The 27,982-nt window shown below is 30.8% G+C and overlaps 2 protein-coding genes across 5 annotated transcripts in view; one reads left to right on the top strand and one right to left on the bottom strand.

Annotated features, from left to right (window-relative positions):
- The window catches only part of kra (basic leucine zipper and W2 domain-containing protein kra), a 63,135-nt gene extending 61,092 nt beyond the window's left edge, over nt 1-2,043 (top strand). For both annotated transcript variants that reach the window (XM_072523550.1, XM_072523551.1), the window contains exon 8: nt 1,716-2,043. The gene's annotated coding sequence lies outside the window, so the exon portion shown is untranslated. The remainder of the gene's footprint in view (nt 1-1,715) is intronic.
- Nucleotides 2,044-6,486: 4,443 nt separating this feature from the next.
- LOC140434924 (uncharacterized) lies at nt 6,487-27,756 on the bottom strand. 3 transcript variants are annotated; one of them, XM_072523553.1, is made up of 4 exons: nt 27,486-27,756; nt 7,721-9,423; nt 7,462-7,664; nt 6,487-7,295 (listed from the first exon to the last, which is right to left on the bottom strand). In XM_072523553.1, exons 1-2 carry the CDS (start codon nt 27,724-27,726, stop codon nt 8,027-8,029), a joined length of 1,638 nt encoding a protein of 545 aa, XP_072379654.1. In that variant the 5' UTR covers nt 27,727-27,756; the 3' UTR covers nt 6,487-7,295; nt 7,462-7,664; nt 7,721-8,026. The 3 variants fall into 3 exon arrangements, with proteins under 3 accessions (XP_072379654.1, XP_072379653.1, XP_072379655.1); XM_072523552.1 differs by lacking the exons at nt 6,487-7,295; nt 7,462-7,664 and adding an exon at nt 14,686-18,034 and having other exon boundaries at nt 9,331-9,423; XM_072523554.1 differs by lacking the exons at nt 6,487-7,295; nt 7,462-7,664; nt 7,721-9,423 and adding an exon at nt 22,255-23,735.
- Nucleotides 27,757-27,982: the final 226 nt, after the last annotated feature.

Consider the following 27,982-nt stretch of genomic DNA (forward strand, 5'->3'; position numbering starts at 1 on the left):
GCGTTTACGCTTTTCATTAGCACCCGTACGCTGCATTTTGTGCGCCTGTTTACGTTCAACTAACGAACCGGGAACCGGTCAGCAGTTGACGAAAATACGAGAAAACTTGGGGATTCCCCAAAATGAATGTTTACACGGTGCATTATTCAGCGTTCATGGGCGTCACCAACCTCTGGCCGTTAGCCACGGATGATCAATTTAATATGCGGCACGGAGAATCCACCGCCCGGATAAAGCGCGCACGGATAATCGGGGTTCTACTGTACGTCAAAAAAACAGGATTGTCGAATTTGCATTCCGAAAAAGTCGGTGTTTGGTGTGGATTTTGAGCTGGCAGCGTCACCGGTCGATATTTCTTTGGTGAAAGAAATGCAATGAATGAAGACATGAATTTTTTTTTCAATATTGTTCTGAAGCTATATTATTGTGACATTTTTAATATTATATACTATTTTTATTGTGAATTAACCACAATTTTAGTTTAAAATACGTTTATGTGGCGTTCAGATTCACTTCGGAATTTCGAATAATATCCTAAGTTTAGAAAATGTGGTTAATTTGCAATAAAAATAGTAAATAATTTTTTGTCTCCTCATAACAGATTTCTGTCACCAGATGTTAGCATATTTGAATACATTTTTTTCAATATTATCCAAAATTTATCACTTATCATTTAACCTGTCTGGTATAAGTTTTTATTCCATCCTTATTTATACTGGAGAGCTTTTTATTCCAGTAGAATTTGAGATAAATGAATTAATATTTATCTCTGCAAAATACTGGAATATATAAAAACAACAATACTGGCATCAAATAATTTACATTGTTTTTGATGTTATCTAATGTTGTTACATTTTTTTTACAGAAAAATAAGATTGAAAATAGCTTACTAATGGATAAATAAAAAATAGGTTTGATTATTTTCTGATTAGGAAAGAATAGAGACCATTGTTCCCAGGATACTTTCCTGAAGGAGCTTGAAGTAGGCGTACGAGAACGAAGTACCAAAGCTCTGTTGGTGGGTTTTGAGTTGTTATACAGAGCGATGGTGTATTTGTCTTCGAACTTTCCGTCAAGGTGGTTACGCTAATTTGCTCTTTAAGTACTTTCTGGAGAATTTCAAGGGCATCACCGAAAGCACCAACGTCAGCTTCATCCAGCCATCTGCAACCTATATTGCATTGAACTGTCATAGATCATTGACCCCAAAAAGATTTTCCATTGTAGATGGGAGATTTGATTTTCGATCGTTCTGCAGATCTCTACATAGACGACACTTTTAGACTTAAACAGTTACTAATTCCTAGTACTAAAGTACCAAATGAGTTGCTTGATTTAAAAAAAAAAATGTGTTTTGAATACGATTTCCGCTCTGGAAATCAAAATGTGAAATAAAACTGCATTTAGAGTTAATTTCGAATACAATATGAAAATAAATTGCTACAATAAAATAGCTTCAAAATTATAATGTTAAAATGTTAATTATGACACATTAGCGTGTACGGTAAAACACATCCATAGTTTAGTTGACTCACTCATTAAATTAAGACCAATTGACTCATTCATGATTTTAAAACCGATTTATAAATCAAAAGTATATTACACAATTAAACTGTATATTATATGTGTATTCAAAAATTGATCAATTTTACTGTAATCATAAATCTATAAATTTGTCTTGTATACATAAACTAATATATTTTCTTTTGTTTCAGGAGTATGGGTTTTGTTGGTCTTAAATAAATATCAGTGCCACCTATCATTGTAAAATATTAAAAAGTAGCATTTTTTCCAATGTATTCAAATTATAATGTATAAAAATTTTCAGGTGCCTTACTATGTTGGTGAGTGGCAGGCAATAGTTTTGACTGGGGACATGTAACATTGACCTCACTAAAATGTATTCAATAATTATATAAAAAAAGTATTAGTACAAGGGAAAAAATGATATTTGTCTGAAACGTCGCCAATAAAATCACAACTCAATGTTATATATTAATGATTTATGGTCAATTTTTTAATATACAAGAAATTTTAATAAAACGGGTTTTATTTTATCAAACCGCTATTTTATTCTTCCTTGAGGGAAAATATTGCATTTAAGGGAAAACCGTTGGAACTCATTAAATTTTTAACATTTCAATGTTTCTCTTCAAATTTTCTCATCCTAAACCGTACATCTTAACAGTATCAGAAACAAAAATACCTTAAATAATAATTTCGCTTCTAACGAAGAATAAGAATATAAATTCGAGAAAGTGAACGGTTTTACTGATCTGTGGGTGATTATAGAAGAGAAAGGATATTAATAATTAAAGCTGAATATCCAATTAGCAAATGTAGTTGAAGGTAACTACGAAATCCAAATATTTATCAAGAAAATTGTAGATAAGAATTGATAAGACCTTAGTCAGATCCACAGTGCAGCATGGACAACAAAATATCAGATGTGAAGAAATTGGAAAGGTGGGAAATAAACATGCTTAAATGTACAAACAAAAGCAAAGACACAGTAAAAGCTTGTCTAGCTAGCCGCCTTATCACTACACATCGTTGTTCTCGGTTTAAATTGTCTGCTTTTGTTCAGTGATTAAATTAGGACGAATTGAAAATTCGCTGGTTAATTAATTGAAGTAATAAATACGGAAATAAAATATAGAAATGGGATAAATCATCTACATATCTGGTAATGATTGGCAGGTAGAAATTCAACGTCGGCGCGCGTCACTTGGCATCATGACGCTAAGGGAGAATTCTTCTGCGTTACACTGAAGATGTACGCACCACGACGTCTTCTGTCAATCTGCTCGTTCTCTCGATATGAGCGAAACCCTCTTACGTGGTGGTTCAGAATGAGCGTACCGCAATAACAAAGAATATAGACGCTTATAGAATTGTTCACTGTTATTTTTGAAAGTCGGCAAAAAGTGAGTCGGGTGGAACGCACGTGGTACCACCTACTTCTAAGGAGCGGTCATGTCAGCTCTATTATTGCTTCTAAAATATGAAAAAGTGGGGCAATAAATGAAACTTTAGATATTTTTATATGTAGATGCTGCGTGGTCGTAGAATAGGATTAAATTTTTGCGTTTTATAAAATTTTTTAGAGAAAATATTTTAACTTTTAATAAATTAATCTTTTTAGAAAAATTATTATGATTCAAATTTTTAATTGAAAAGTATAAATCAGTTTAAGACTATATTGTAATAATTTTACCAATATTCATTCATTGTGAAAATGATGATTTAGATACTACTAGTTGTTATTTTAAAACCAGATTAAATAATACCCATACAGCGTAAAAACTTCCACATATACTATTTATTCATTAAAAGGTACTGTTAAATATTTCAAAAATAAATCAGGAATGCTTTTTGTTGTTATTAAAAAATTATGGATGAAATGGAAGTTTGGAAGTTCAGCGAAATGGAAAATTTCATAATTTAGTAAAAATTTTCATTGAATACTTTTTTTTAATTGAAATTTTTTAAAAATGTTTCGTTAATTTCTGGGCAGAAAAACAGTATAATAAAAACTTATGTGACGGTTTTTCGTTGTGTTGGAACAAACCTATTTTTAATTCAAAAGTTATACAATTAAAAAAATAAATACTTTGAATATTGTAAATATCATACATTTTTAAGTTTTAAAATTAAAAATTTAACAATTTAATATATTCAAAATAAAATTTTTATTGTGAAACAACAAAAAAAAGACAGTTTGCAAATCAATGGCATCGAAATTTGTTTAGGCGTAGATGCAGTTACCCGTTCGTACTCCTTTCCCACTTCCCCATAATTACATATTTCATTATGAAATTTTCGCCACAGCGCCACGCTTTGAGTTTATGCAGCCACCCTCAGGAGGAGAGTTTTGAAGTATAAACCGTAACCAAATCGCCCATTTGAACTGCTCTTCTATAAGCGTCTATATTATTTGGTAATAAATTAAAGCCTCTTTATTGCGCATGTATCACCCTTTTGAAATGCAATAATTTAGATAGGGTTTGAAGAAATTTCATCCTTTAAAAACGGTTTATACTTTCGGGATAATTACGAACAAGTAGTTCACTGAACTTGACAATAAATATGACCATGCCAATTTTTGGAGGAATTTAAAAAATATGAAAGTAGATTTTAGTAGTTAAAATATATAATTAAATAAGATCATATATCAGATTAAATGTCTGGTGGCTGGATGCCATCTGAAGCTGTCCTTATATTAACAACGTGTAGATCATCGTTTGGGCATGAAATATGCGAAATCTAATTCAATCATGAATCTCTCCTTTAATTTCATCTTCTTTTTCCTCTGTCAGGGCATGCGCATTAATTAGGTACACTAGTTGAAGAAACATGCTTTGTCTTAAAATAGATATTCTGGTACTAATGACTCCTTATGTTTTACTACTAGTGACATCCATTTTTCCATTATATTGTTTTCGTTCTGCATATAGTCAAACGATAAGGCTAATACACTTTCATTAGTTTTGCTATGAATTTCCTCCTCCTTGAGATACGTATAAAATTGTTTGGCTCTACGTTAGTGGACAATTAGCTCAACAGCAGCAGTCCGTTTGGCCGCATCACCAAGTGAAGGACTTTTATCTTAACTCCCAAGTTCCTCACATTGACAACACCTACCTGAGGTCTGCCAAACGGGTAGTTAGTGTTCCTTAAAATATTTCAGGTAATAATCATACTTTATAGAGGAATCTGGGTGTTTTTCTTTAAAAAGGTGATGCATAAGCTTGACGTTAAATCGTGCATCTAGATATGACAGGTTTACCAGAGTAATTTACTAGATTTAACACGTTGCCTTATTAAAATATTGTTTTCTTCAGGAATTGCATGAACCTTCACATTGTGGCCCCTTTTGTCACATGGTGTTTGGTTGTTTGATAACAAATTTTTTATTCGTTCTACTCTCTTTTTAGAAACACCATTTAAGTTAAGAAATGCTTTTTGACACACATACCCCCATGTTATCAACAAGAACAAAATGGAAATAGGTACATGATTTTTTCATTATTTCATTTTCAGTGGTCTTTTTTCTCCTACCAACACTACGTTTTTCTAGAAGTCCTTGTAGATATAAATCCAGCTCATCTTTTAGCCTTAGTTTGTAAAATTTGTCGAATATTTCATTTCTGCCGTCCTCTTTAATTTTAGTGAAACATTTCTGGCTCCCATGATGGGAGTCCCCAGCCCTTACAGGCTTACTGCCTCACACTTAACTCTGTAACTGATGTTACCATTGGATCTTCGAATCTCGAGAAGTTTTATTCATCAACCTTAATCCATTGCACAAGCGAAAACACACCCCATATAATCATACCTTACAAAGTAAACAAAGGAACGCCTTCGTTAAGGCCATACCGACATAGAAGATGCTACATAATTCTATGGAATAACGAGCACCCAGGGGATACGTATTTTAACATCTGTATACATAGTCGACATCAAAATAAAGACAAATAATGTCAAATCACCAACATTTGAATTATCGAGTTAATCGATTTTCAATAAAATATTGGGAATCCTCAAGATGCCATTGGAAATATGTTGTGAATTGTTTCGCCAAACAGGCGAAAAGAAATAAAATACATAAAAGGAATCAAATGATTGAAACAAAAATAAACAGTAACATACTGTTAAAATACATTTATGTTGTCGTTTCGATTTTCACTTCGGATTTGTTTAATATTTTTCATGTGATTTCTTTTTTCACTATAGTTGAGCCGCCGAACAGATAGAATTATCACGTGAACGCCATGCGCTGGTTACGAGTTGCAGTTTCCAACGTCACAAGTTAAATTTACACTGATTCAAGAAGAGAGATACAATTATCACAGTGAATGCGGTAAAACCCATAATATACATATTGAAAACCTAATTCTATTTGTCGCTGTAATAATGGAGTTATGATATTTACAATTTATTATTGATTATCTAGTATGAATAGTGTGACCAACTAGTCTGAAAAATCATATCAAATTGAAATTTATGTATTTTAGTTATCGTCTTCTGAAAAGACGATTCAAAAACAATAACAATTTATGTATACACATGAATCATCTGTATTACGAGGCATGCTGCATACAACGATGTAATGATTGCTGATCAATGTTTTTTTTTTCGGTTTTGTCAACCTTTTAAGTAAAAAAACTTCTTGGTTTCGTTCGCGCTATTTAAAATCAATCCCACCGAATTATTCATTTCCAAACCATTACGGGCTTTGAACCAAAATCAAATCTGGTACGTTGCAATGCAATATGATTTTATGTTAATAATCAGTTTGAAGCCGCAAATAATGCAAGTTAAATCATCAATAAGATGATGATATTAAAATTCTATATTTAAAAAAAAAATGGCCCGATTTTTATTGAAAAGTCCTGGGTTTCAGGTATTGTTTTTTAGCCTTGACCCGAATTCGACTGAATTGGGAGTTTTTTTTGTATATTTTTTATATAAAAAAATAAAATATGACAATAAAAGGTTACCTTTATTCTTAATTAATAATAAATTAATTACTATCGGTGTCCTCGAATGAAGATTCGTCGTCACCTAAATGAATAATCAGTGGTATTGTAGAACTGTTCTACAATAAAATCTAGTTCCCACATCTTGGGTATGATGCCATCTATATGGTTGATAGCATTTTTCCAGGAATCCGATGTAACATTCAGTGCTTCGTTGAAAAGTACTTTTACGTCATTTAATTTATATGTGGTAATTTTTCTTGCAACTTCAGCCTTTACTTGTGCCCATATTAGCTCAATGGGGTTTAGATCGCAGTGATAAGGGGGCAATCTAAGCACACATCTACGAAGACTTTTTGTCTCAACCATTCCTGAATATTAGCTTTTTGCATAGCACTAGTTGGTATCTTTTCATATTTTCTGCTATAGTAGGACTCATTATCTAGGACAATAACTGCCGTTTTAGCTAAAGCTGCCAAAATCCTTTGCAGACACTCTTCAAAAAGGTTGGAATTCATGTCTTCATGGTAGTAGCCATTTTCTTTTTGGATTCAAACAAAAGCAGTCCGTTTTCCACAAATCCGATATGTAAAACAATAAGTCGTTTGCCTTTCCCATAAGGATGTTTCAATGCTGTAGAAAGGCCTTCAACATATACTGTATGTGTGACCAGCGTTCACCCAAGTTTCATCCAAATAATAAATGGTACGGTCTTCCTGATATTGTCTTATGCATCGCAAGTATCGTCGCCTCCATGATATAATTTCATTATTTTTTTCCTTTAAAGCACCATTTCGACATCTTTTCTTAAACCTAAAACAAGAATGAATCAGTCCAGATAAAAGGTTTATTATTAGAGAGAGAATTATACTTTATTGATACTGTGTATCAAAAGGGCATCGACCGAAGTCTTTCAGCCAGTTTATTATTATTTATATGAGATTTAATATTAGTTAGTTGGTATTAATATTGTACTCACCAAAAATTAATTAATTTCAAAACTTTTTTCAAAGTAGTGTTCCTTAAATTTGGAATGTTTGGGTTTTCTGAAATTTTTTGCATACTTTTCTGAACCGTTGGAAGCTCATTTGGTAAAAAAAAAAACTGTGAACAATTCGTCAAATTCACCATTATTTTGGTGATGTTCTTTTAAAATATTATAAACGGATGATTTGTTAATACCTAAATTTATTTGTATTATTATTATTATTAATAACATAACAATATCAACAATTTACCTGTAGCTTCAGCAGTGAATTTAATAACAGCTTCGTAACCCTTCTCTGCGTTTAACTTCTCAGATGCTTTTTTATATGTATTTAAAATTAGACATTTTTCTTCAACAGTAAATTTTGTTTTTTTTTGCCCTTTTTCTTGGAGGCGAAAGAGTATTTCCATCCATATATAAAACTAACGATAATCTAACACAAACTGATTTTATTTAATACGGTGCGTTGTGTAAACGGCTTCTCCCGTTCAGTTTCAAACGCATGTAAGTCTGCAGACAGCCAATCACAACCCTGCAACTCTCCGACACTCAGTGATCACGCGACCTTGGGATATCTGTTCGGCGGCCCAACTTTAGTATGCACTGATACATGTCTTTTTAAGTGATACTTTTTTGAAAATTGCTTGGTGCAAATATCACACACAAAAGGCTTTTCTCCAGTGTGCACTTTTCTATGTTCTTTTAAGTTGCAATGTCTTGAAAACTGTTTGGAGCAAATTTCACATGCAAAACGTTTTTCTTCAGAATGTTCGACCATATGTTCTTTTAAACAAAAACTCTGTGAAAACTGTTTGTTGCATATTTCACATGCAAAACGTTTTTCTACAGAATGTACTACCATATGTACTTTTAAATTAGATCTTCGTGAAAACTGTTTGTTGCATATTTCACATGGAAATGGTTTTTCACGAGTATGAACTATTAAATGTCTTCTTAAATCATAACTACTGGGAAATTGTTTCATGCAAATTTCACATGCAATTTCGCCACTATGCACTCTTAAATGTCTTTTTAATTCATAATTCCTTGAAAATTGTTTCATGCAAATTTCACACGTCAATGGTTTATCTCCAGTATGAACTCTTAAATGCATTTTTAATTCGGATCTCTGTGAAAACTGTTTGGTGCAAATTTCACACGCAAAGCGTTTTTCAATAGAGTGTACTACTATATGTTCTTTTAAACGAGAAATTCGTGAAAACGGTTTTTTGCATATTTCACATGCAAATGGTTTTTCGCCAGTATGAACTCTCAAATGTCTTTTTAAATCATAACTGCTTGAAAATTGTTTCATGCAAATTTCACATGAAATTTCGCCAGTATGAACTCTTAAATGTCTTTTTAATTCATAACTTCTTGAAAATTGTTTCAGACAAATTTCACATGTAAATGGTTTTTCCCCAGTGTGAACTCTTAAATGCATTTTTAATTCGGAACTCCCTGAAAACTGTTTGGTGCAGATTTCACATTCAAAACTTTTTTCCATAGAATGTACTACTGTGTGTTCTTTTAAACGAGAACTTTGTGAAAACTGTTTGTTGCATATTTTACATGCAAATGGTTTTTCTCCAGTATGAATTCTGAAATGTCTTTTTAAATCATAACTCCTTGAAAATTGTTTCGTGCAAATTTCACATATAAAAGGTTTTTCTCCAGTGTGCACTTTTGCATGTTCTTTTAATCTGTAATGTTGTGAAAACTGTTTGTTGCATATCTTACACCTTAAACCTTTTTCCCTGTTGAGCATTCTTTCATGTATTTTTAAAACAGTTTTTGTTGTAGACTGTTTAGAAATAATTTTTGATATAAACGGTTTTTCTTTGGTGTTCACTTTCATAGCGGCATTTAAATACTGGTTGAATTGATTACTTCCATCATCATCTTGTTTTAATATATTACTTGGATCAATTTTTATATCTTCACATGAAAAACCTAAAATCACATTTATCCATTAAATCAGTGTATTAAAATAATAAAAAAATGTATGATTGGAAAAGACAAATATGAGCTGCCAGTAAAAAGTTATTGTCAATTGCAAATGAATATTTAGCCTCAATTCCTTGGAACAAGGTATTAGATGAATCAGATATAAATTGCTGCATAGACAATGTTTACCATATTTTATGATACCATCAATATGTTTGTTCCTATCAAACGGTTTAAATCATTAAACTCTCCAGTTTGGTTTTCGCGAGAATTAATTGAGCTTGTCATACAGACAAAAATAGCTCACAGGAATTTTAAAGCATCAGGCAACTCATATGAGGAATTTTCGGTGTTAATGGAAAGATGTATATCATTACAAGCAGTATGTCATAAGAACTATTTAGAGACTATTTAAGCAAATCTTTCAAGTAATCCCCGCTCTTTTTGGAGATATGTTAGTTCTACACGTGGGTCTAGTGCTTATCCCAATGTAATATCTAATAAAGGTGGGGATGTAATATCTCAGAATGGTGATGAAATAGTCCATCTATTTGCCAGTTATTTTTCAGGCACATAATGATAGTGAGTATAATTTACCTAATTTTGAATTTAACTAGGGTGTGGATTTCCAGATTCTGAAATTTAGTCTGACTGACGTTTTCGAGGGAATTATGAGTTTAAAAACTACATATTCTTCAGGGCCTGATAGCATACCTGCAGCACTTATTAAGAACTGTATTTTTTCCCCTTGTAAACCTTTAAAACAAATTTTTAATTTATCATTGTCATCATCTGTATTTCCACAATATTGAAAAAATAGTTTTCTTACACCTATCTATAAATCTAGCAATCGTGAGTATGTTAACAATTATAGAGGTATAACTATTCAATCAGCAATCTCGAAACTTCTTGATAAATTGGTATCGATAAATCTCACCTGGGCTTGCAGAAACATAATTATTGATGAACAACATGGATTTTCTAACGGGAAATCAACAGTAACAAACCTTGTCAATTACCAACAATACTGTTGGGTGCATTTGAGAATAAAATTCAGGTCGACAGCATTTACACTGATTTTCCAAAGGTTTTTGACCAGGTTAATCATAACCTTTTGGTCCACAAACTTCATGCATCTGGCTTTGGTGACCCCATTCTTAATTGGATTAAAAGTTTTCTGATGGGACGTACACAGCAAGTTCGTATTAACAATTATATTTCAAAAGAATTTCATTGTTGTTCTGATGCCCCACAAGGGTCTCATTGTGGTCTCTTGTTTTTTAACTTGTTCATTAACGATATTGGTAAGACTAACAAAAACTCACACTTCCTGCTATTTGCTGATGATCTTAAGTTATTTTGTTGTATACATTATAAATCGGATAGAGATCTCTTGCAAGATGATGTAAATAATATATGTTTATGGTCAAAACCAAATGGTTTAAGCTTAAATCCAACTAAATGTTCTTGTATTTCATTTGGTCGTATAAATAATCTAATAGCTAATAGATATGTTCTTAATGATGTACTCTTGGATTCAGTTACTGTATTGCTTAACTTAAGTAAATTATTGTATTGCTCTCTGGTACGCTCAGGTCTTGAATACTGCTCTGTTGTTTGGTCCCCATTTCATCAAGTCTACACTGATGGATTGGAGAGCGTTCAGCGGAAGTTTCTAAGATCTTTAGCATTTAAAGCACATATTAATATAAGAAATACTGAAAATTATTTCATTGATTATTCTGTAATATTGTCTCGATTTAACATTGCTACACTGAAGAACCGCAGATTGAAAGCTGATATGTTATTTTTGTTTAAAATGCTAAACAACGTTATTAGTTGTCCCCCGTTATTAGCCAACACACAATACATAGAACTCGACACACTGCACTCTTTTATATTCCTTTTCATAGGACTGATTATGCTCGTCATTTTCCCTCGTCGAGAATGCTCAGATCTTGCAATGACCTCCTATTGGATTCATTCTGTCCAAACATTAATGTTTTCAAAAGGCAAGAGTCTAATTATTAATCTAAATATGAGATATTTTTTAACTTTTGTGATTTGATATACTGTTTAAATGTACAAATTTTAAGTGTTCAATTGTTTTTTTTGTTTTGATGTTTATCTTTACTTTTTACTGTTTGTTGTATTTTATTGTAAATGATTCTACCGTTGAAACACATAAAAAAATTAAACAAATAAAAAAAAACATAAAAATTATGACATATCGTCGGCTTAATCTGCTAAACCTGTAAGTCCAAAACGGAAATTTTTTCAGGGGAGACAAAAAACTTCCTGTAAATTTTTGTTTTGGCAAATAGAAAAAACCAAGGTATACATTTGTTTAGATATAACAAATTTGACATTTTAATTTCTAAGAAGTTATTTGATCTTTTGACATATTTAATTGGACTTCAGGTTTTTCCTATTTTTATTTAAATATTTTTGGGACTTAGGGGATTTAATTACTCTAAGAGGTGGGTAAAAATTAATAATTAAAATTGAGTAAACTTAACTTATTTATTCCTCACATAAACGAACAAAACCTTAACTTAAAGATAATGCAAAAATTTAAATATATGCTATATAGCATATCTAAAGATATGCCAGGTTGTCATAAAACGAGTGATAATCAACTGGAATACTCATCTTAACGGATTGCAAATGTAAAAACTTTTCTCTTTTAATCGGTATAGGATTATTATATAAGTTTGGAAGTTCACTAAATTGACAGCATAACTCTTTTCTAGTAGACCTTGGAACTCGACTAAAAGGAAGGTCTTGGTAATCTTGGGTATGTCTCAGCTTGTAAGCTATTGTTCCATCTGGTGAATACTGCAAGGCGCGAATGTCTGTAACATGAGGATCACCGACTCTTTTACCTGGACGCAAAGATTTTACAAACTGTAGTTTACTAAAGTCCTTAAAAAATTTGTGGTCTACATAATGAACTGTATAAGGTCATGGATTTTTACGTGCTGTCTTACAAATTTCAACGTAGTCAGCAGGTACGTTAATATTATTATGACGAAGTTTTCTTTCAATAGTAGAATGCATGGAATCTGCCTCCATCTGCGTGTGCCCTTTTTTGAGAAACTTTTGCTCAATCGTAATTTCTGATTCCATAATTAGGTTTAGAAGGGCAGTGGCTAGTGTTGAATTCCTATTCTGCGACGTACAACCATCACTGTAAATTATAATTTTTTGATCAGGATGATCTTTCGTGACATAATCTTTGAGAAAGCTGTAAATTATTGAGGCATAGTCATTGGCGCTGGTACCGCCAGCGGCCTCATGCCATAGGTAGCAATAGCCATTTTTAGTTTTCATATCGAAAAATGTTAGATTATGTACTATCAGTTTAGTCTTAACATATTGTGAGGAGATGTTTGTCTTTGGTGACAGTAAAACTGATTGTAAATCCATACATAATACGATATTTTCTGACTCCTTATCTCGATTTTTTTGCCTCCCTGGCTTCCCTTTTTTTTCTTATTGTTCATTAAAGACATCATCAGGTAAGTTGCCATTTCGGTGTGCCACACATTTATCACACTCGTCTTTCTTAGGACGGTACAGCGAGAGGTTCATTTCTTCAAACACGTGGGAAAATTAGGCAATTGATAATGAATCCATTTGTTTTTCTTGACACCAGCTCGTATAGAATTGAAATAATGCTGCTTTGGATTTCCAGTTGGTCTCCAAATAAAGTTTGTCAAAAGAAGACCGGCAGTAGTGTGACTCAACTTTTGACAGCTCAGAAAAAAACTGCCTTAAATTTTCTTTCATGTCCTTGTAACGCGCTGTATGCATTGTGATTTCATTGGAATTATTGTCGTCAGTTTTTGTTTGACTAGTCGCTTCTTTTCTCAACCAGTCAAGTACCATGTGTCCTCCTTCAGAAAATGTGTGTTTAAAAACATCTGCTTACAAACTCTAATAAGTTGACCTTCCTTCTTCATGTAGTAAAGCATAGACTCCTTTCTTCTTGATGTTGTTGTATTTTGCCTGTTTCTTATTTTCAATCCAATTATCTTTATTCGCAAGCTGCCTTTTCATTCTTCTTTTTTCTAGTGGGTCATCTTTATCTTGTTCTGCTTCTTGTGCTGTTTCTCTTTCCTTGTCAGCATCTTTTCAGAAAAAGTAGACGATTCTTGACCACTTTCAAGTACATAATAAGGATCATCTTCAAACTCTACACCATTTCGAACTTCTGCTATTATATTCTTTTTATTAACATCTGACAAGTTATTACTTTTAGAGGGTAATAATATCACGTCCTCATCATTCTGTGGTATATATTTGGAATGATTTTCAACTTCACTTTCATTCTGAATTTCCATAATTACATTTTCCGCAATTACTTCTGATGAGCTAAGAATGTTATTTTCAAACTCTAAAGTATCATTTTCTTCAATTGGAGTGCAAAAATTGTTTAATACTTCATCTCCTAGGATACTTTCTGGCAAAATTTGGTCAGAGTTCATCTTCATCATATCTGCAAGTTCTGGAATATCCAATAGTAACATTTCATCATCAACGTCACTAGAGAGGAATTTTTGAAAAGGTTTTTCATCATATGAAGAAAACAAGTTTGTAACATCACATAGGGTTTTCTCATTATTAATGGCTTCAGCCATATTTTTCTCGAGTCTAACATAATTCTGTTGGTTCTGCTTTTAAAGATGTCCATTATGCCCTGTAAACAAAAACCGTTGTCATGGTAATGGCTAAACCAATAGTAAAAGTTGAAAAATAGTTAATTCTTGAAGTGGAGTTGAAAATCTTGAAGTCTCCCTTTAATATTTTATTATTTGCTTGGTCATACCTATACAGGTTATTTCTTTTCTATTGACCAAGAAATTTATTAAAATTAGTGGTGGAAGACTTCAAGATTTTCATTTCACTCAATAGTAAATGTTAATAAGACAGAAAACCCGTTAAAAATAAGCAAAATTGGAAAAATAAAACAAATTTTTGATTTTCACAATATTCTGAGTATTATTCCTTTGATAACTACTTATTATTTTGTATTTTTTTTTATTAAAGAATTCTCTGAGAATACTCTCTAGAAGTATGACTCTAAATCCCTAATTATATACAGTAGAAAAACCCCTTAACTCCAACAACTTAATTCGATAATACACTAAATTCAAATTATACGCAAATCCCGTAACTCCATGCATTATTTTAAACAGTTTATTTTAAGTCTAAAACTACATTTAATTATATTTAAAAGTTAAAACACAAATTAAGGACACTTACCTTATGTTATTCGCCCAAAATAAGTTTAAAAGATCGAAAACAACGCACAAAAAATAATATTTTACAAGACCAGCACAGCTCGTGCTTGCAACGTAACGAACAATGGCGGAGTTACGTAGTTTGCGCTGTGATTTCCGCCAGGTATGGACTTACGGATTTCGCAGATTTTACCGCAGATCATCATTTAAAGAATTTTTGGAGTCTTAGAGAATTACATTAGCCTAAAAAAGGCTATTACTGCACCAGAGGCAAAAATATTCAAGAAACTCCAGATGCAAAATTCTGGTTCTGATTTTTGCTAATTATAATCAAAAATATCAATCTTAGAATATCCGCAGCAGTCAAGGAAACAGTCTTTTCTTGTTCGGTCCATGATAGTCCTAAGGTATATGGACCAAGAAGACTTCCCATCAAATGGTGGCAATTTAAATCTTATATGATGTGTCGTTTGGTACCGCGGTGATTCTTTTTTCACTACAGAAACTAAAACTACTGCATTGATTGCTACAGCTCTTTCGTGTTGGCTATCATGCTCTTTAATTATTTGATCTTCAATTTTACATTGTTTACATTTTTCTGTACCTAATCGAATGTTCTAGAAACTTCTTCAAATTTCTCATTGTTCTGTCCACATACTTCTTTAAATACTTGTCGTTTTCGTCGTCGTTTTGTCTAGCTGTTTCTATAATAAGTTGAGAAGTTTCATTGAATATTTTGGAAACATTTTCGAATATATTATCATTCTTTCTAGATGTTTCGTCAATTTTCATTAAAACTACTTTTTCTGCTGACGGAAAATGGAATGTCCCTGGGAAATCTCCATTCTTGTTAAGAACATCCCTCAGTCGTTCTTGAAGGATCTTCTGTCTCGCTGCAGTCTTCATCCCGTTCTTCTAGTTGTTCAGGTAACTCTTTTACTGAGAGTTTTACAAGCAGCATCTTTGGTCAGGCACACCTTTTCAAACGTTCTTTCTTACAAAAATTACTACGGGAATATACGGATGTTCTCGACGAACAATACTTTTCAAAAATCATCGTTTAATTTATTTTTATATTTTCTAATAAATGTTTCCACACACGTGACACCATTGTTCTAATTTATAACTATTTATTTACAGTGCGATATTATTTTCAAAACTAAACTAATAACAACTTTTCGTATATATACAAAAATACATTACTCTAGAGCATCTCGAACCGTCTGTTTCTATTCGTTGCTGCGCCGTATGTTCTGGAATGTCAAGCCAAAGATTCTCGTACATTAGTGATCTTTCTTCGAATTGTGACACATTATACTGGATACTTCGAAGATACGCTATTTCGTTACAATCTATTTATTTCTTGTACGAGTTCTATTAGAGTTTAGGATCTATTTAGGATTCTATAAGGATCGGATCATGTGTAGTGTTTAAATCACCATATATTCATAAACTACTATTGTTTATTTTTTAAGTACAATTTCTATAAAACACCTTCCACTCGTCAATTTCATGTAATTTTAAATAAGAACTTCGTGAATATTGTTTGATGCATAGTCCAAAGGACTTCCTCTACTCTGTGTATTGTTCCTATTTTATTTAATATTTTTAATTGAAATTAACTACTATTTCTGTTGAAAATATATTTATTTTGAAGTTTTGATTTCCACTTCGGATTCTTTTATGTTTAAAGTGGGACTCGTTGAAAACTGGTTGTTAAATATTTTGCATGTGATAGTTTTTTTCACTAGTATGTACTGATACATGTCTTTTTAAGTCAATCTTTTTTGAAAATTGTTTGCTGCAAATATCGCACGCAAAAGACTTTTCTGCAGTGTGAACTCTGCTATGTTGTTTTAAGTTGCAATGTAGTGAAAACTGTTTGTTGCATATTTCACACGCAAATGGTTTTTCACTGGTATGAACTCTTAAATGTCTATTTAAGTCATAACTCCTTGAAAATTTTTTCATACAAATTTCACATGCAAATAGATTTTCACCGGTATGACCTCTTAAATGGATTTTTAAGTCAGAACTCCGTGAAAACTGTTTGGTGCAAATGTCACATGCAAAACGTTTTTCTACATAATGAACTACCATATGATGTTTTAAATTAGAACTCCGTGAAAACGTTTTGGTGCAAATTTCACATGCAAATGGTTTTTCACCGGTATGAACTCTTGAATGTATTTTTAATTCATAATTACTTGAAAGTTGTTTCATGCAAATTTCACATGTAAATGGTTTTTCTCCAGTGTGAACTCTTAAATGCATTTTTAATTGGGAACTCCATGAAAATTGTTTGGTACAAATTTTACATGCAAACCTGTTTTCTACAGAATGTACTACAATATGTTGTTTTAAACCAGAACTTTGTGAAAACTGTTTGTTGCATATTTCACATGCAAATGGTTTTTCACCGGTATGGACTCTTAAATGTATTTTTAAATCATAATTAGTTGAAAACTGTTTGTGGCAAATTTCACATGCAAATGGGTTTTCACCGGTATGAACTTTTAAATGTATTTTTAAATCATAATTAGTTGAAAACTGTTTGGTGCAAATTTCACATGTAAATGGTTTTTCTCCAGTGTGAACCATTGAATGTCTTTTTAATCCATAATTCTTTGTAAATTGTTTCAGGCAAATTTCACATGTAAATGGTTTTTCTCCAGTGTGAACTATTAAATGACTTTTTAATTCAGAATTCCTTGTAAATTGTTTCATGCAAATTTCACATGTAAATGGTTTTTCTCCAGTGTGAACACTTAAATGCAATTTTAATTCGAATCTCCGTGAAAACTGTTTGGGGCAAATGTCACAGGCAAAACGTTTTTCATCAGAATGTACTACTATATGTTCTTTTAAACTAGAACTTTGTGAAAACTGTTTGCCGCATATTTCACATGCAAATGGTTTTTCCCCTGTATGAACTCTTAAATGTACTTTTAAATCATAATTCCTTGAAAAATTTTTATTGCATATTTTACATGCAAATGGTTTTTCACCAGTATGAATTCTTAAATGTCTATTTAATTCATGATTTCTTGAAAATTGTTTCATGCAAATATCACACGTAAATTTTTCTTCTCCATTGTGAACTTTTTCATGTTCTTTTAATTTGGAATGATATGAAAACTGTTGGTTGCATATTTTACACCTTAAACCTTTTTTACTGTTGAGCATTCTTTTATGTATTTTTAAAACAGTCCCTGTTGTAGACTGTTTAGGAAAACTTTCAGATATAAAAGGTTTTTCTCTTGTGTTCACGTTCATAGCGGCAGTTAAATACTGGTTCATTTGACTACTTCCATCATCATCTGATTTTAATATATTACTTGGATCAGTTTTTATATCTTTACATGAAAACCCTAAAATCAAATTTATCTATTAAATCAGTGTTATGGAATGAAACTAACAGAGTATGATTGGAAAAGGCAAATATGTCTTATTTTGTAGTAATTTATAAATGTTAATACCTCTTGTTTTGCATAAACACATGTAATATAACTACTTAAAATTTTGACAGTTAACGAATTAATAAAGTAACCCAAATTTCAAATAGATCGACCAAATAGTTTATCAGTTATTCAATTTGTTTATCCCGGAGGGCGATTATTTAAACAACTGTACTTGCCCAAACAGTGACTCTACATGTATTTCGTAAATCGCAATCGATTCTTTGAAGCTTATACTTATATACTTATACTACATAGGCTCAATCAAAAGCTGGTGAAAAAATAAACTTTCAAAAAAAAGTAAAAAAAAATAAAAAACAGAACCTTCTATGACCAATAGGATCCAAGATAACATTTTATTTTTAAAATCATAACGTTTTATTCTTAAAATCATACTTCCATTGTTTATTAACATTAAAAGCTCAACATTGGAAGGATTCTAAATGAACATCTAAATTTTGTGATCCAACTTATAGATGGCATATACAGTGAAGGAGTAAAAGTTATAACCCGTTAAAATGGTGGTAAGGGAAGGATGGGCAAAGTGGCCATGCTAAGGAATATGTTTTTCATCTTGGAGAAAATAAATAAGAAATACACGATGTATTAACATACGACATCCTATATACTTAGCTACATAAGACAATTTTAATTTTCACTTTATCTCACTAAATTTTTTAGATACATATTTTTTACCCTAACCCTATCAAATGGCCACTTTGACCGATGTAAAATACAAAATTTAAACTGAATTTGTATACTAAATGAAAGTGTATTTTCAAAATAAAAACATTATTGCCATCGTAGAAATAGAAAGTTTCACATCGAGTTTATTAACAAACGTCACACATAAAGTCATTGTCTTCTTCTTCACACCCAGAACAAACTTCATGTGACCATCGTAACAGCCCTTTATATATATATATATATATATATATATATATATATATATATATATATATATATATATATATATATATATATATATATATTATGTATATATATATATATATATATATATTATGTATATATATATATATATATACAAATATATATATATATACATATATATATATATATATATTATGTATATATATATATATATATACAAATATATATATATACATATATATATATATATATACAATATATATATATATATATATATATATATATATATATATATATATATATATATATATACACGCTGGGCGACCCAACACATTTTCCCTTGACTTGGAATATCCCCGCAGACATAAAACTTTTAAAAAGGGGGCCTATTGGCACTACATCACTTGGTAGGAGAGGAATAACTGGTAAAATTGAGATTTTTTTCTCTACTAGTATTTTAAGAGGTCCTCTTAAAATACTAGTAGACAACAAAAAAAAACTCTGTTTTGTCCTTTTAATTGTGTTCTGTTTGTCCCTAATTGTGTTTTAGTTTTATAATTTTAACATTTGACATCACAATTTTCTGCCAAAACAGAAATTAAATGCTTTTTATCAAAAAATTTGATAATTTCAAGTCAAAGAAATTGCACACCCACAAAATAGTACAACTAATTTCATTCATTGTCATATAACTGTCCTCTTTCTGTAAAAAAATTCAATAAATTGACACACATTTCTAAAATATATCTCCTGAATAAATATAAATACCTTTAATAATTTAATAATATAAAACATCACTTTCATTTAACAAACAATCACATATACCTTACTCCTATTTCATTTGTTAACATCTCTCCCCTCAAGAAACTTCCTCGTTAATTGTCAGACAGTTACAACATTGACCGAAGATCACCCATTATCAGCAATACAGGATAGTTTGAACTATGTATCACGAATCATTATCTAAAAATTCTTGTACCGGCATGTAAGTAGTATTTTGTTTATTTCTAATTTATTACAATTCAATAGATTATCTCTTACCAATTTGTGGGTTTTCACTTTGCTAAATCAATTTTATGCATATTAATAAACACAGACATGTAATATTGCCATAATTACTATAACTTTTTTGATCTATAGCAGCATTTAATTTACTTTGTACCGTTTGACCGGAAGATGCTTTGCAAATTTCAGAAAGCGAAACCGGTCGTTTTTTGGTAGTAAAATTAAATTGATTGTAAGTCTAATTTATTTCTTTTACCTATTTTAAATGGATTCAAACAAGCAACACATTCATGATGTATTAACATTTATAAACTACTGCAAAATTGAAGGTTTTTTTGGAACTATCTTAGTGAATTCTATATGTATTTTAATTTAGAAACTCGAAAATTGAAGAACATTTTCTTTTTCTTCTTCGTGCGACTAGGATTACTCATGTTTGTCTGCTTCTTATTCTGTTTCAGTCGTTGTTGACTGTACATTATCTTTCCATCTTTTTGGCGGCCTTCCAACGGGTTTTCTGCTATACGGCTTGTTGTTTTTACACATGTTCGCTAATCTATCTGGTCCCATTCGGTTTACATGTTCGTTCCAGTTTTTATCCACCTGTTAATATTTTGAATTTTACATTGTTAGCGTATACTTCTGTTGGTTTGTCTGTCTCTTAATGATATGCCCGCTATTGATCTTAATACTTTCATTTCGATATTGTTGATTTGTTGTTTCGTCTTTCTTGTATCGGTCCTTGCCTCCGCTGCATATGTTAGGATTGGTCTTACTGTTGTCTTGAATACTTTCATTTTGCTTTCCGTTGTCAGATATTTGTTTCTCCATATGGTTTCTCGGAGGCAACCACTTACTCTTGCCGCTTTTGATGCTTGCCTTATGCCTGGTCTCTGTTCTTATATCCCTGTCACTAGTGATCTCTACTCCTAGGTAATTGAATTTCATTACTTGTTCTACAATTTTGCCGTCTATTTCTAGTTTGCATCTACGCGGCTCTTTACTGATCACTATACATTTAGTTTTTTCTACTGATATTCTCATATTAAGTTTGTTTGCTGTAATATTGAAGGTGTGGAGCTGCCTTTGTAGGTCATCTTCGTTATCAGCAATTAGTACTGCATCGTGTCGTTTTCTTACTTCGTGAATTATTTGATTCCTCACCATATTGAATAACAATGGGCTGAGCGAGTCTCCTTGGCGGATTCCTCCTTTTAGTTCTATGCATTCTGTTTCCCCTGTTGGCATTATAACTCTGGTCTTGTTAATTTCATTAATTGTCCTTATTATCTGATGGTCTATTTGTTCAGCTTGTAATAAATTTAAGATCTCATTTCGCTTCACCCTGTCAAAAGCACTTTTTAAATCTACAAAGCACATGTATGCTGGTTTTCCATATTCAATCATCATCATCATCATTGGTGCTACAGCCCTATAAAAGAGCCTCGACCTTCCCAAGTCTATTACGCCAGTCAGTTCTATCCATTGCCAACTGTTGCCAGTTTGCTGCGCCTATTTGTCGACCATCCTCATCTACACCTACTTCTACTTCCCACATGTTGTGACATAAGGATTCTTCTAGGAGGGTTGTTCTACTTGATCTTGCCAGATGTCCTGCTCATCTTAGTCTTCCTATTTTTATAAAGGATACTACGTCTTTACCACCAAATATATGTTTATATATGTGATATATCTCGTAGTTGTACCTCCTTCTCCAAACACCATTTTCACAGATGCCACCAAATATTCGTCTCATGATCCTTCGTTCAAATATAAGCATCCATATTCAATAGACTTCTCTATTAGAAGAACATTTTAAGATCTATAATTTTTATTTGAATTATTTTTCTCAAAACTTCATAAGAAAGGTTTTAAAGGAAAAAATGACTTTTTACTTTTTAAGATCGTTTAAAACAAAAACAAACCAAAATCAGCTGTACCTTTTTACGAATTTTTCATCAGCTACCCCTCATATACGTACCTTTTAGAACCTTCAATTATATGTATAAGATTATTACGTGAAATCAATGATTTTTCTCAGATAGACTGGTGTACTATTAGAGTTATCTTTGAAGGTTCTGATCATGTGTAGTGGTATTAATAGTGTAAATAGCAATATATAACAAGTTAAAATCAAGTGACCTAATTGAATCATTAATCAATCAATTATTACGTAGGTAGTCTTCAAAACTCATACACGTACAATAAACAAGCTGTCAGTACTATTAATTGTTTATTTTTAAGTACAATTTCTATAAAACAACTTCCACTCGTCAATTTCATGTAATTTTAAATAAGAACTTCGCGAATATTGTTTGATGTATAGTCCAAAGGGCTTCCTCTACTCTGTGTCTTGTTTCTATTTTATTTACTATTTTTAATTGGAATTAACTACTATTTCAGTTGAAAACATATTTATTTTGAAGTTTTGATTTCCACTTCTGATTTTTATGTTTAAAGCGGAACTTGTTGAGAACTGTTTGTTAAACATTTTCCATTTGATAGTTTTTTTCACTAGTATGCACTGATGCATGTCTCTTTAAGCTATTCTTGTTTGAAAATTGTTTGCTGCAAATATCGCACGCAAAAGACTTTTCTCCAGTGTGAACTCTGCTATGTTGTTTTAAGTTGCAATGTAATGAAAACTGTTTGTTGCATATTTCACATGCAAATGGTTTTTCACTGGTATGAACTCTTAAATGTATATTTAAGTCATAACTCCTTAAAAATTTTTTCATACAAATTTCACATGCAAATAGATTTTCACCGGTATGACCTCTTATATGAATTTTTAAGTCAGAACTCCGTGAAAACTGTTTGGTGCAAATGTCACATGCAAAACGTTTTTCTACATAATGTACTACCATATGATGTTTTAAATTAGAATTTCGTGAAAATTTTTTGGTACAAATTTCACATGCAAATGGTTTTTCACCACTATGAACTCTTAAATGTATTTTTAAGTCATAATTACTTGAAAGTTGTTTCATGCAAATTTCACACGTAAATGGTTTTTCTCCAGTGTGAGCTCTTAAATGCATTTTTAATTGGGAACTCCATGAAAATTGTTTGTTGCATATTTCACATGCAAATGGTTTTTCACCGGTATGAACTCTTAAATGTATTTTTAAATCATAATTAGTTGAAAACTGTTTGGTGCAAATTTCACATGCAAATGCGTTTTCACCGGTATGACCTCTTAAATGCATTTTTAAATTATAATTGGTTGAAAACTGTTTGGTGCAAATTTCACATGTAAATGGTTTTTCTCCAGTGTGAACTATTGAATGTCTTTTTAATTCATAATTCCTTAGAAATTGTTTCATGCAAATTTCACATGTAAATGGTTTTTCTCCAGTATGAACTATTAAATGTCTTTTTAATTCATAATTCCTTTTAAATTGTTTCTTGCAAATTTCACATGTATATGTTTTTTCTCCAGTGTGAACTTTTTCATGTTCTTTTAATTTGGAATGATATGAAAACTGTTTGTTGCATATTTTACACCTTAAACCTTTTTTCCTGTTGAGCATTCTTTCATGTATTTTTAAAACAGTCTCTGTTGTAGACTGTTTACGAAAAATTTCTGGTATAAAAGGTTTTTCTGTAGTGTTCACTGTCATAGCGGCAGTTAAATACTGGTTCAATTGACTACTTCCATCATCATCTTGTTTTAATATATTACTCGGATCAGTTTTTATATCTTTACATGAAAAACCTAAAATCACATTTATCTATTAAATCAACGTTATGGAATGAAACCAACAGTGTATGATTGGAAAAGGCAAATATAAGCTGTTAGTAAAAAAATATTAGTTTATTGTGTCTGAACACTAATTTCGGAGTGAAAGCATTAAGGGGTTAATAATATTTCTTTCACACTAAAAAGCCTACTAATCAACTTAAATTTCACAAAAATCTCGTCAAAAGTTAAACAATTGATAAAAATCCCATTATAAACATAATAATATATGTATTGTATTACAACAGCCACTCTCATTCTGAGGTCATCAGCTGATAGTGGCAATATCATATAACTTTTTACCATGGGCGTGATGCGAAACTAAAGCTGGATTTATAGTTTGACGGACTGTAAACGTAGACGTACTGGAAGAAGATTAACATAGAATTTTGTGTACTTTTATTTATAAATGAACGTAAACGCACGAGGGAACGTAAGTGAGACGCACTGGAACGGAAGAGTTGGCCAACTTTTATCTCTTACAGTGCGTTACTTGCGTCTGGCTAATCATAAGGAAGAATTTTGTGCTGTCAATCAAAGTGACCCGCACGCCATTTTGTAAAGTTGTTTATCAACATGTTCGAATTTTATTGATTATTTGTTACAGTCGACGGTAAATTAATAATTTATAAAATATTAATAATAAAAAGATATCCTAGTATCATGGTCATCAACTCTAGCCACTATTTCTACTCATGCGCGAAAATTCCACTCCGTCAATTTATAAATTTGTAGCATTTCTAAATTATTTGGATATGTATCGAAATCCTTTCGTATTTGATAAAGTATCAAAGAATAATCTTAGTGTATTTCATTTCCCAATCGTACATATTAAAACACCGAATTCTTTCAATTCATTTTAGCGTCGCCCAGTAAAATAAACCATTTTTAGAGTTGTTTATATTTCTTGGGTATTATTTTCTTTGATCGAAACCACTTTTAGGATATTCTGCGTTTCAAATAAATATTCCAGTTTATATGTTTTGTTTATGCCAAGATTGTGGGAATGAATTTTAAAGATAATTTCGTCATTCTTACTTGAGTCGGTGTAAAAGACAGTCGGCTTAGGTCTGGATCCAAATTCATTCCTCAAATTTGTAAAGTTTTCTGTTTTTGCCCCTTTTCATGGAAATCTTCGTCTTACATTATGGAAAGTGATTTGAGTGGCGGGTGATGGTAGCAGTTTAATGTGTATGCAGTCTAATTCTACCTGTTCCTGTTTTTTAAGAGGCAGAGTCCAAAGTTTTGTATTCAGTGCCGGGTCATTGTAATTTATCAACAACGCGTTCTGTGCACGTCAAAAATACCCGAAACGCGATGTGAGAAATAAACGAAATTCACAACACGTTGTGGGTATAAATTCCGGTCATTGGCCAAATTCGAATATTGAGTACAACATATAAAATTAAATAAAAATTAACTAAAAGAAATAAAATTTAACAAAATCACATAAAATTACATCAACTTAAATAATATTATAAAAAATTATAAAAAATCATAAAAAATTAAAAATTAAATAAAATTATATTAAAAAAATATAAGTAAATAAAACTAAATAAAATCAAAAAAAACTTAAATAAAATTAAATACAATTAAATAAAATAATTAAAATTAAGAAAAGTTTATTTTAGAAATTTTGTAGTCGTTTATAGATAAGTATTTACAAATGGAAAGTTTTTAATAGAAATTAATTAATCTACCCTCCCATTATTCATGATTCTTTTTAGAATATAATCAAAAAAAAATAATAATTAATCATAAATACAAGATAATAATGAAAATGTATATGATGAATAAATTCTATATTATATATTTAACAAATTTTGAAAATTACTACAATCATTAAACAAAATTTTTAAAGAAAAAAATTAAGATTTTTAAAATTTTAAATAACTTAAATGTGTAATGTTGTTGTAAAAGATATTAACAATTCAGTAATAAGCAGACATAAAATTTCATTAACCTACATAGTATAGCAATAACATGCTATAAAAAGTATTCACTTCTGTAGGCACTCCCCAAGTGCAATGCTCTTTTTTTTTCTAATGAAACAAATTATTATACGCTCAAATTTTCCATAGAGGCAGATGGTAGAGTCATTTTTTTTTTGATAAAAAATAAAAACTTATTAGTGTTTAGTGGAAGTGTTAAAAAATCCGTACATGCATTTAAGCGGGATATATTGAATTTTTTTTGTTATATAAAAATATAACAAATAATAATTATCATATTTTTTGTATTCTACCAAATTTGTAGTTGCATTGTATTAAGTAATATGTTCCCATACCTACTTGTATCATCATATTTTATAGTCTTTATATTTTCTATGTATTTTTACGTTTAAATTTGAATAACATTAGTATAAAACAAATACTAAAAATCAAACTAAAAAGGATGAAAGAATAGTAGAGTAATAATAACAAAAAATTGCTCTATTATGTTTACATCAGTATCAGACATAATTTACAGCAAAGAATCAGTCTTAATGCAAATTGCATAATGTGACATTGGTAAATTACCAATAAATGTTGCAGAAGTGATAGAAATACTCTTGGAAGATATACAATAATATGATAAAATTCTAAGACAGGAGCCTATTATCCCTTTCGGTCACGCTTTTTTTAGTGTAATGAAATATATTTTGTTAATAATTCCAAACTATTCCCACTTATGGTACTCTTTTGTAAGGTAATGACTTTTGGTAGGAATATTAGCATATTTTTTAATAAAATAGGGCCCGTTTTTGATGTTGTCAATTGACAAAATTGTGACTAACTGTAATATTTACTTAAACGAAGTTAAAATTCTTGTGTCGTCAATTGACGACACAGTGACTGAAAGGGTTAAACTGATTGGGTGACTTTAATACTAAAATAGAAAAATAAAAAACCCTGCCAACATATTTCCCAATAGCAAATAAATATGTAGTTATCAGCATTAATTTCCAGACAAAAACCTTGGAAAAAGGAACAAAGAGAATACTAAAAGCTAATGAAGTAAATCAAATTGACCACATCCTGATTTCAAAAAGATGAACTGATATATTCCATGTAAGAAAATATCATGCCAGAATTCTGGCTCAAATCACTATCTTGTGGGAGCAAAATTATGGTAGAAACATAATGATGGTAAGGCGGAGGTAAGTAAATATTCACTAAAGAAACAATATTATACATGCTTTTTAAAAAGAACTTAACATAAACAGAGAAGCACATACTTAATACAGAGGATTAATGAGACAGTTGCAATTGTACCTAACAAAAACAGCTGGGGAAACTGTTGAAGAAATGAATCTAAAGAGAAATGCTGAATTAAAATTAAAAGAAAAAGTACAAGCTGAAAACTTTATCAGTTACAAAGAGATGCTAGAAATAATACAAAAAATTATACCGAGAAGAAAAATAGATAATTATTAATACTCCACTCATAGCTTTACGAATGTGAAAATTTTAGATTTATGAGTCTTAACCATGGATATAAACAAAGAATATAGACGCTTAGAAGCGGCTATATTATTTGATATAAATATGGATTTTGTGTTACTTCCTTATCAACTCTAATTTGCGCAACTTGGAAGCTTTGAAGAAAGGATGGCGAACCAAATTATATTTTTACAATTAAATCAGTATTAAAGGGTAAAAACTAAATATTTTTATTTGGAATGAAGAAATTATTGTGACACACATTACATTATACCAAACCATTTTTCTTTATTTATTTATTTACCTGATTTCTTTGTTTGTTTCTCTTCCAATAATTTAGGTGTATGATCTTGTTCTATTTCAGTCTTAATGGAGATTTTGTTTAAGTCTAAATAATCAAATGTATTATGTGTACTTTCTCTCTTGGGTTCTTCAATAGCCTCAATTTTAAAAATATCCGAAACAGAATTATCCACATTATAATCCACTGGTTCTATTTTATACAGCTTTTCACTAAATTCTTGTTTTACTTCCATTTGATCCATGGCAAAAGCTTAGATAAGGCAGGCAAAAGTATATAGTATATTGAAAGTTGAAAGTGCCGGTGAAGTTAGCTACAAATGAAAGAAATGTTGTATTTGACAGTGTTGCCATGTCGTTTGAATAAAGAACGAAAGAGCATGGGATATAATTTTAATTAAATAATGCATTATTTTAAATTAAAATTTTGTTTTCCGAACCGAACTTAAATATAGTGACGATCTGAACAAGTTCCAGCAACTAACTAATACAATAATAAAA

This window comes from Diabrotica undecimpunctata, chromosome 2 (assembly GCF_040954645.1).
Source record: "Diabrotica undecimpunctata isolate CICGRU chromosome 2, icDiaUnde3, whole genome shotgun sequence".
Classification (NCBI taxonomy): Eukaryota; Metazoa; Arthropoda; class Insecta; order Coleoptera; family Chrysomelidae; genus Diabrotica; species Diabrotica undecimpunctata.